Raw genomic sequence first — 11,112 nt, 5'->3', positions numbered from 1 at the left:
GAACGCAACTGACAGCGAGCGGGGGAGGACGTAGCCAAGCAGTCTACCAGCCTACCCAGCCCGCCGCCCAAAAAAGCACGATTTTGGCATTATCCTTGTATATTTCTGTCACCTGAAAGAGAGAGGACGTACTTGTTTCCTGCATATTTCGAGCACCGCATTTGCGAGGAAGAGAGACTTTAAAGCATACCTAACCATAAGAGGAACAGTCAGAATCTGACAAGAAGACATGGCCACGACAACCTGTACGCGATTTACGGACGAATTTCAGCTGTACGAGGAACTTGGAAAGTAAGCATTTTTTGCTCTTTGGGGTCAGTGGGTAGCCTGTATTTGTTGTATGCCTGGTCACTGGTCTACTCGTAAAACGTGTGCATTAGAGATAAGAGAAGGTTGGTTCTCGCTCAGCTCAGCTGTGTGTCTGCTGGTAACACAGCTAATGTTTAGCGCGGAGAGCTAGCTTGGTATCTGGCTGGCTGGCCATCAACCAAGCAGTTCAAGCTCAGACAAACGTTTATGTCCATAAGGAGGAGTGTCACCTCACTGGGTTTTAAAAGCACTCCTATATTAACATATCATATTCCAGCAGCCGAAGAGATGGTCATTTCGTCGTTCGTATTTTGCTATGGGTCGATAGGTAGCCTAGTTGTTACAACCAAATGATTTAGGGGGCACTTGGGTTGTAAAAGCCAGCAAGTCCTGTCCGGGCGTATCGAGCGGTGGTCGCAGTGGAGTGCAACGCCCCTTTCAGAACCACTTTGCTAGCCAGCACTAGCCAACATAGCGGGCGAGAGCTATCACCTTCCCAGCTCAGCTGGCTGGCACTGGTTGAGTCTGCGGGACATGACATTTGGAGCTGTCAAAGAGAAAACCTGCGCTCTTGGTCAGGTGGTTGGTTGCTGGGTGCTTTGGAGTCCTTGGCTATAAGTTGTTGACACAAATCTCGTAAACAACATCATTTTACAGTTTCCCAACCACATTTTAGCGAAGGGGGATTTGTTTTGGGGGGCTCTCAGTGCACACAGAGAATACACCAGTGAGTAACTTCTCACAGCTTGCAAATGTAGGGTCAACATAATATGTGATTTATGGCTGTGTACTGCGAGGTACATTGCTACATGCACGGTCAGGCTGCCGTTGCTGCCCCAGTGGCGCGCGCTCTCTTCTCTGCAGCACACGCACGCTGCTTTGCATTTGTGATAGAAGCAGATACAGTAAATTATCAGAACTATAAAAGCAGATTGCGGAATCCTTTACAAATGAAATGCGTCTGTTGCACTCATGGTCCATTGAAGAAGAGGCAGTGATTATAAATAGGCAGGAGATTAGAATGATAATAAAAGTAATCTGATGAAAGAATTTCACCATGTTAAGATGTTTTGGGAAATGTTGGTTTTCGTGTACAGTGGATACTCTAATGCAAAAGTGGTCAGCCTATGCCTTGAGCTTTTCTGTGATAGCGTAAGCCTGTGCTTCCACATGAGGGTTAGATTTTTTAAAATATGGTGTGGCTTTCGTATGAGAGAGAGAGAGAGAGAGAGAGAGAGAGAGAGAGAGAGAGAGAGAGAAGAGAGAGAGAGAGAGAGGTCTTTATTTCCCAGTAGCTCCAGCAATCCCAGCAATGCAGGGAGAGGTGCTAGTGTGGTAGGATTGGTGCCATGTGGCTCCCCACCCACACACAGGAGGGTGTGTGTGTGTGTGTGTGTGTGTGTGTGTGTGTGTGTGTGTGTGTGTGTGTGTGTGTGTGTGTGTGTGTGTCCATTGAATTCATGAGAGAGAGAGAGAGAGAGAGAGAGAGAGAGAGAGAGAGAGAGAGAGAGAGAGAGAGAGAGAGAGAGAAGGCTAGCATAGTATTGGTTTGGAGCTACATACTACTTAGTTCGTTAATGAATTGGAGAAGAAATAGGCCACATCTAGAATCAAACAGAAACGTTGACACCAGTGTGTTACATGAAGTTACATGGCATCTAACGGGTAAAAAGGGGGTAATTACAAAGTAAATCCCATGTAATTCATATCCCAAGAATTACTATGAAACTACTGCATATTTTCTGATCATCTAGTCATATAACATCTCTCTGTGACCCTGTTGTTACCCAATTAATGGTATTTACTTAGTAAAATTACCCCCTTTTTACCCGTTAGATACCATGTAACCTCTCTCTGTTACCCTTCTGTTACCCAGAAAGTACAGAGTAATTGTATGGTAACTATACCATAAAGTAAAGCATTACCGATATTATTTCTGCTGAGGTGTCCTCCAAATCCATAAATGAGCCAGCCACAGATTAGTCTTGGTGTTTCATGCCCCTCATGAAGTATCCCTCTTATCTTGTGTCTCCAAGTGGTGGTGAATGCATTTTATACAGTGCTGAAATGTCAATTTTGCCATGATATTTTACTGCACTGTCTTTGACAGAGATACTGGATTTCTGATTAGGCTCCTAATCTCTCACAGTGAAGCGTCCTTTAAGCCTAACACCCTAATCATATTCTCCTCTCCCCCTTTTCCTTACTGAAGTGCACTTCTAATACTTCAAAATACAGGGCCATCATAAAGATTCAATCCCGTTCTTCCCACACTTCACTTACAATGCAATACGTGTTGTCTACAATACGTCTTCCCTTGATAAACGGCATGCACTAGTGATGCCTCACATCTTATCTAAAATGTTCTACTGTTCTACAGTGTGTGTACAATGGTGTTTTATGTAGGCGTATATCCTAGTTGGCATTCTGTCTCTGCTCCTTTGAGTTTATCCAGTGTCTGTTGCCTCGCTCTATTTATTGCTTTATTCATAATTCAAAAGCAACAGGACGCACTTATCGATTTCCCTGACTATTGTGCCCTTTTCTTTTGTAAAATGTCCTGCTTACTTCAGTTAAGCAGTGCTTTTCTCTCTGTTTTCAAGGCTCGTCTGGTTTGCTTCTTGCACTCTATACACTACGTTTTAGCTGATTTGTCAAAACAACTGTAATATTTTCTGCAAGACAGAAAAAAACACTTTGTGTCGGCTAGCCTGAGGATAAAACACACACACACACACACACACACACACACACACACACACACACACACACACACACACACACACACACACACACACACACACACACACACACAGTGTTCACCTGTTGAATTGGAAAGGAGAAAAAAACTGTTCAGCAGCCAGTGTTCAGCTGTTGAAAAAAAACGTACAGCAACAGTAAATGTTACTATACTGTATGTTAGGTCTGCAAAACTATGCCAGCTGGAGGCTAATAATTCCACATTTGCTCAGAAGGTACAACAGTTTTGTAACAAGCAGTGAAGGGCATCCTGGATTCAGGAGTTAAAATTAAGCGCTACACATATTCCAAATGACCTGGATTCAACCGACCAATTACGGCATTTGGACAGGTAAGCTTAAATCCAGTTCAATTTTGAATATGTGGCACTTTATTTTAACCTCTGAATCCAGGTTGCCCATCACTGGAAGAGCATGAGTTTGTAGGGCTAGAGCTCATAACTTCTGCTACAACCACCTCGTCTCACCCCCAAGAATCATCTTGTGGCATGAATGGTTACACTGAAGTTGACACTGCTGTTATACGTTAAGAGTGTCATAAGTGTCAAAACAGTGTCATGACACAGTCATGGACGAGTCATAATCATGATGTCAATGTCATAAACGTTTTATGGTCGAGAGAAAATGTGCACACACAGTAACAATTATCTTACGAAAGGACGACTGTCTGGAACCAATCGTCATATAGTCTAAATTCATAACATCAAGAAGACCTAGTCTACTAGCACAGGAAGACTGTGTAGTTCTACTTATCTGAAAGGCATTTTCAAATGGTAAGGCTGCAAGGGAGGGATCTTGTATGCTGGCACAACTTCAACTTGAGGTTGCGCTGTCCGTTGTCTCTGTAGATCAGTGATTCTCAAAGTGTGGTCCGGGGACCACTAGTGGTCCGCGACAGAGCTCAGGTGGTCCGCAAGGAAATTACTACTTTTCCAAGACAAGCTAGCACAGACTATAATTGTAATATTATTACAGAGCTAAATATAACTGAAGTCTCATTTTCACCATAATAAGTCAGGGTTTTAAATGTGAATAAGAAGTAAGTGATCTGCATCGAAATTAGCACCTGTCACCTGTAAATTCAGTTGACAGGTGGTCCTTGAACATTTTTGGGAGGACAAAGTGGTCCTAGATCTGAATAAGTTTGAGAAACACTGCTGTAGATTGTCTTCTCTGCTACCACTCCTATATTGCCTTATTAATTTGACAGGTAGGCTAAGTTATTACTGGCATTATAATGTTGACATAATGTATATGATGCATGCATGACTGCATTACGACACGGTTATGACAGTGTTATGTTATTGGTATGATGCCGGCATCAAGTAAAGTGTTAGCAACTGAATTGACTCCCTTAAGCTTCATTGGTACTGAACGTTAGGATCCGAAATGACACATTTGAAAGCGTCATTGCAACATTTGATGTGTAGTTAGTTATAGCCTGATTATCATCACCTTTCAAATTTCTTCGAGACTTGATCTGACCAAGAGCATAGCAATTAACATTTCCCATACGGCATGGCTGACCCGCCTCCCTTGGTTTGCTAGTGGTTGCTTGCTTCCCCGACAAAGTGGGAGGAGTTTCCGATCAGAAAGTACGTGCATTGCTCTGGACCTGACTAGTTGCAACGCTGAAGGTGCTGCGTCACTAGGAGGGCACGGCCTGGTTAGTGTAGTTAGCGCATCGTCTCAGTAGAGTGTTCTTTTTTCTTTTTTCTTTTTTTAAAGCAGTTTTTTGGGGCTTTTCAGGCTTTATTGTTTTTTGTGAGACAGGATAGAGGAGGAGAGACAGGAAGCGAGTTGGGAGAGAGAGATGGGGAAGGACCGGCAAAGGACCCAAACCGGGAATCGAACTCGGGTCGGCCGAGTGGTAAACGTGTGCCCTACCATATCAGCCACGGTAGGGCCTAGTAGAGTGTTCTTGAAGTGTGTTCTCTCCTCTCTCCTCATCCCTACAGGGCTTGTGCAGATTACATAGTGCCCTCGCTGCCTAATCCTCTGGCACTAGCCCACCTCCACGGCTTTGGGGAAATCGAATGCCACACAAACTGCTGGCCCCATTAGCCACGTTAAAGAGGCTCAGAAACCTCTAAATGGCCCAGAAACCTCTAAATGTGGCTCCTTCTCTGAGGGGGGAAAACATCCAGGGAATTGGCAATCTCTGCAATATGAGTCTCATCCATTTGCTGCTACAAACAAACTGTAAAGCCTCCCAGGAAGAGTCTTTAGCCTGGTTTAGCTGTGGCACTTTGCGTCGAACGAACACATTTCCTCCTCTAAGCTACTGTGTGCAAAAAGGTTACGTCTGCTGTAAATGTAGGACGACAGGACACTGAGGACAGTGCCATGTCTGAGACCGAGCCTAGCCTAGGCAAGATAAGCTTAGTCTTTGAAGTACAGACACAATATGGGATGCATTAGATAGAAGAACACACTTAATAGTTGATTGGGTGTCAAAGTTGTGTTGGAGCTTTGAAGATGAAAAAGGAAAAGGATGTTCCATGAGGCATGGACAAAAGTTCTAGAATGTGATAGAGTGAAGTTTGCAGAGCCTTTCATCCTGAAGCTTGTGAAGTTAAAAGAGAACGGACAGTAGAACATTTTAGATTGGATGCATGTGAGTAGGCCTGTCACGATAACAATTTTTGCCAGACGATAACGATAACAAGAAATTATTGCGATAATATTGTCTCTCTCGCCATTTTCAAACAATATAATGAGCAATAAAAAACACTGCTATGCAAGGTGCGGCCTCCTTCTTGAAACATTGAATGTAACATTTGGGCCAGCAGACTCAGAGGTTTAAATAATTAAGATTGACGCCTGCTCCAATAAGAAATGTGCCAAACAATATAATGACGTAAAAATGCAATAAAAATGTGTCTACACCCCTTCACATTTTTAAAGCATCACGGATGTTTTTAAATACATCCTCATGGAGCACAATAGGCTCTAAATAGGCTTTTTTGTATTTATTATTAAGGTAAGTTATATAGTCTTTCTTTAACATTTTCTGTTATTTATCTTTCTCAAGCACACTGAATGGCTTATAGGCCTATCCATGGTGTGATGTAAAATAACCTACTGGTGGGGTATTGTTAATTCACAAATTATTACTTAGACAGCTTATTTCAAACAAATGCACGTTGTTACTAGCTAATTATCTGTCAAAACCCAAATCAGCCCTGTTAAAGTCATTTCAACATCAGCAAAAAGCAAAAGATCATGAACAGATGCACAAGTTCCATCTCTCTCTCTCTCTCTCTCTCTCTCTCTCTCTCTCTCTCTCTCTCTCTCTCGACTCTACCCTCGACTGGAACAATTGCAATTCTGCGCACTTTAAAGTCCTTTATGAACGTCCTGTAGCGCGCTCAACTGTTCACATTCTCCTGGTGTGACAGATTTAAATCCACAAATCTTATCTTCATGATTTGCTTGCGGACTGCCTACTCATATTGTTAGGTCTAAATAAACAAGAAATATAGCGAAAATCACAAAAAGAACAGACAACGAACGTCGGGGTAGGAAGCGCATTGAAATAATAGTGGAAACTCGGCGAGGTTTAAAAAAACAGCCTCAGAGCAAGTTTGTCGCGACGGCACCACTATTTCATGTTTGCACAAACACGTCTTCGTCGTGGATATTGGGTTGCTGCGCATGTTTCAAAATGAACATTTGCCTCCGTGTTGGAGCTGTTCATTCCCCTCTCTGAGGAACGTTGCAGATGCGCTGACTGAGACTGGAAGAATATTGCGCTCCTAGTCTCTAGCGCTGATTCTTTGTCGAGGCTTATAAGCGACGCGCGGGAACACCAGCGTTCTATTTCAAAGACGCAAGTAGCCTGATCAATACACTTTTTTCCAACCAGAACTGCACTGAAACTTAAAATTACACCAACATTTAAGCGTCTTTGCGCTGCGTTGGCCTATAACGCGCCATCAGTAGTCCTACGGCAGAGAAATGGAGCGAGGGAAAACAAAACATCACGCAAATAACTTATCGTTACTTATCGGGGCCAGAAAAGTGATCGTTCTTGTAAAAAGTTATCGTCCGATTTATTGACTTATCGTATATCGTGACAGGCTTACATGTGAGGCATTACTAGTACATGAGGGTTATCTAGGGAAGACTTATGGTAGACAGTACTTATTGTGTTGTAAGTGAAGTGTGGGAAGAACAAAGGAGAGTGAATCTTTATGATGGCCCTGTATTTTGAAGTATTAAAAGTGCACTTAAGTAAGGAAAGGAGAGGAGAATATGATTAGGGTCTTCTGCTGCGTTAGGCCTAAAGGACGCTTCAACACACACACACACACACACACACACACACACACACACACACACACACACACACACACACACACACACACACACTCACTCACACTCGTGCGCGCGTGAACACACACACACGCACACACTCTCACACACACACACACACACACACACACACACACACACACACACACACACACACACACACACACACACACACACAGATAAGCCTTTTATTCATAAGCCTTATACTGAAACAAGTTGAAAAAAAAATGAAAATTTGTGTTATTATCTGATCTGACTTTTTTATTTCAACATTATCCTAATCGGATAATATAGCGTAAATCCATTGCTTGTATTACTAACTTAACACACTCTGGCATAGTCTGTGAAGAGAACGAAAACAATCAAATTCAACATCAATTGAAACACATGAAAGGGAGTAACTCAATTGATGTAGTGTGGCAAAGTCATTTGATAGAACGTTTTCTCCCATCCTATTGTATTGCTTTGATACTATACTTATGAAATACTATTAGTTATCCCTGGATTTTCAGCACTGTGATAGTATTATTTGCTGACAACTCTGTTAACTTAACTGATGGTCTGAGAGTGGACTTCACAAAATGTTGATTCGGGTCAGTATTCATAGACCCCACTGCCAAATCACACATCTTTTGGTTAACATCTGAAAAACGTCAGCATGATTTAGCACACCAGGTTAATTTAGGTGGTAGGGCTGAAAGATCTACGGTTTGAGACTGAAAATCGTGATCTCAGAGACAACCCAATTTTGGGATCGTCAAAGCCAGAAAAAACGTGCTCCTAAACTGATCCATGTTTTGTTTCGTCAATAATTGCACTCGTGTATGCTCTGCCTATTGCCCCTGCTGGGTGTTGTAGAACGCAACAGATAAGTCTGATAGAATGGCTCTGTATCAGCTACCAGTCAGAAACGTCCATGCTGTCCGTGACCAGGTCACTCACTAACAAAGACAGTCACTTGAACCGGAGCAACGGTTGTGGAGCATGAGAACAGAAACCCGTGCAATGAAACTTGATCGTGGTGGAAATGGATATCGCAATATCTGTCAGAGAAATTGCTATTTCAATTTTGTCTTAAAATCATTCAGCCCTATTGGGTGGTGTTGTGGTCGATGTAGTAGTATCATTTTATTTAAGCCACTGAGTTATGTAACCAGTCTCCAGCTGCAGCTGTTTAATGACTATGCCAATGTCTGCTGTGTGGAAAGGGGAAATTATCATGTGTTGCCCCCTCTGTCAAAGAGAGGCAGTATATTTTAAACTGAAGCTGAGTGAAGCGTCTGGGAGGATTTTGTTTATTATTGCTTGTTTATTTTGTGTGTGTGTGTGTTTTTTGTTCACCCTAGGGGAGCTTTTTCAGTGGTGCGTCGGTGTGTCAAGTTGTGCACGGGCCAGGAGTATGCTGCCAAAATAATCAACACCAAAAAACTCAACGCAAGAGGTAGGTCCATAACCATAACCCTGCTGCTGATGAATGTCTTGGGGAGGGGAGGGGGGAGGGGAGCGGAGGGAGCAGAAAGACTCTGAACATGACTGGATTTATTTGAAGAGGTTCCATGCACGCGTGAGACTGAGCTGGGTTGGTGAGGGAGGTTGGGAGGCTGGTAGCCTGATTATCATCGACTTTCAAATCTCTTCGAGACTTGGTCTGACCAAGAGCATAACAATTAACATTTCCCAAACTATATGGTTGACCCGCCTCCCTTAGGACAACCTAACGGATGTTTACATCCTGACAAAGTGGGAGGAGTTCCCGATTTTTCAGGTGCTCAGAAAGTACTTGCATTGCTCTTGATTAATCTATCAACTATTTTTTCGAATAGTCGATTAGTCAAACGATTAATTTTTCAAGTACTCTAGCACTTTAATCTACAAGGAGATTGGGAAAAAAAGAAAGAAACCGTTCAAATTAGGTCCTGAGCTCACAATGAGTTTTAAATCATGATAGTAGCTTATTTACTGTGAGATAAAACATCCAATTCATACCTGCTGGGCAAATTTAGGTTTCAATGAAATAAGAAAGCATTACTTTAGTAAGTAAAAAAGTATTGATTTAAATTAAACGATTAGTCGACTATGACAATTCTTGTCGACCAATTTTTGTTGTCGATTAGTCACAATTAGTCGATTAATTGTCACAGCCCTAGTGTCGTCTTTTCTGGAGACAGTTCGGCTCTCACAAATGAATTGTATGCGAAGAAGTCACATGCGCAACCATGGTAACTGCTTACCTCCCAGCCACGAGGCCAAATGCCTTGGCAATGAGGGAATGTGCTGTTTTTCTCTCCTCTCTTCTTTTTGCTTTCTTCCATTTTTAAAGATATTTTGGGCTTTTTATGGCTTCAGTTAGACAAGACAGTGATAGAGTGTCAGGAAACGTGTCACGTAGGGAGAGCCAGAGATGGGAATGTCCCCAGATATACAATATGGTACAACACACACTTACACACACACACACACACACACACACACACACACACACACACACACACACACACACACACACACACACACACACACACACACACACACACGCACACCATCGGGTTCCACACAACACAACAGGCAGCAGACTGGAGTAAATCTCCCATACTGTACCACCATAGGCGTGCACAGATAGGGATAGCTAAAGCACCTGCCCGTTTGCCGTACTGGAGGGAAAAAAACTTTTTTTGAAAGCTTTTTGTCACAATTTACTGTGGTCCATGTTGACATGATAATCTACACATGCTTCACGATCAAAAGCAGGTGACAATAATGTCCAGATATAATACATGTATATAGCCTCAATAGCCTGGTAAGGCAGCCGGAAGTTCCTCATGCCCTTAACACCCCCACCCTCAGCACCTGCCCCCCAAAAATCTCTGTACTCACCATCCCAGCCCCAATCCCAATCCCAGCCCAACCTCAGTTACAGCCACAGCCCCAGTCCCAACCCCAACCCCCCTGTCTGTTGTAATTTGATCTGTCCCCCGCCTCTCTGCCAGGTGTCAGGCAGGAGTCCTTCCCTGACACCCTCTGGGTTACCCCGCCATTCATTGTGCCGAGCACTGGAGGCTTGGGGTGGCTTCTAGGCTGCCTACCTCGCCTCCTCACCCGGATTTGGTCACTCGTTCCGGGCCGCGTAACGCTAGGGACACATTGCAGGCAAAACGAGCGAGGCGAAGAGAGGCGAAATTCATTGTTCCATTCTGACAGTTCAACCGTCATCAGTTTGTCACCGCGAATCAAATAGAATGAAACAATCATGTTGTTAGCGGAATTCGCTCCTCATTTGCATGATATTAAACTTGGTTGAATAATTTCGCTTAGCTTCGGTCCTGTTCGCTTGCCTTTGCCTCCCTCATAGGAATGAATGGCGAAGTTCGCTTCGCTTGGCCAAATTCACGCCTATGTGTCCCTAGAACCAACCCCCTCACCTCACCCTGGAGCCATGTGGATAGGAGCTGTTTACATTAGAGATGCACAGGATCCAAGATCCGGTTCCGGATCCGGCAGGATTATAGGGTTTTTCACAGGATGCGGATCCGGCAGGATCTTAAGCAGTGGATCCGGTATCCGGCAGTTACCTAAAAATCAGGATCTGGGGCATCTCTAGTTTTTACGTAGCCTAGGCTTTTCAGTCAGTCTTTCACAACCTCAATCGCTGCATGGAGTGAAAGCACTTTGGAAGCGGCCGTTGAAGGCAGTGTGGCAGTAAGCCAATGAGTCTAAAAAATAGTTTGCG

At 43.4% G+C, this 11,112-nt stretch overlaps 1 protein-coding gene across 6 annotated transcripts in view; it reads left to right on the top strand.

The window, feature by feature from the left end:
• Positions 1-11,112, top strand: part of camk2b1 (calcium/calmodulin-dependent protein kinase (CaM kinase) II beta 1) — a 153,476-nt gene continuing 142,364 nt past the window's right edge. For 5 of the 6 annotated variants that reach the window (XM_063195428.1, XM_063195424.1, XM_063195426.1 and 2 more), the window contains exons 1-2: positions 15-291; positions 8,732-8,826. In XM_063195428.1, coding sequence (XP_063051498.1) covers positions 230-291; positions 8,732-8,826 — 157 coding nt within the window. In that variant the 5' untranslated portion in view covers positions 15-229. Of the gene's footprint in view, positions 292-8,731; positions 8,827-11,112 lie in introns of all 6 variants that reach the window. The other variant, XM_063195422.1, reaches the window with a different exon arrangement.

Source organism: Engraulis encrasicolus, chromosome 3 (assembly GCF_034702125.1).
Source record: "Engraulis encrasicolus isolate BLACKSEA-1 chromosome 3, IST_EnEncr_1.0, whole genome shotgun sequence".
Taxonomy (NCBI): Eukaryota; Metazoa; Chordata; class Actinopteri; order Clupeiformes; family Engraulidae; genus Engraulis; species Engraulis encrasicolus.
Note: the sequence above shows the minus strand (reverse complement) of the source record. Positions and strands in the feature narration are given on the sequence as shown.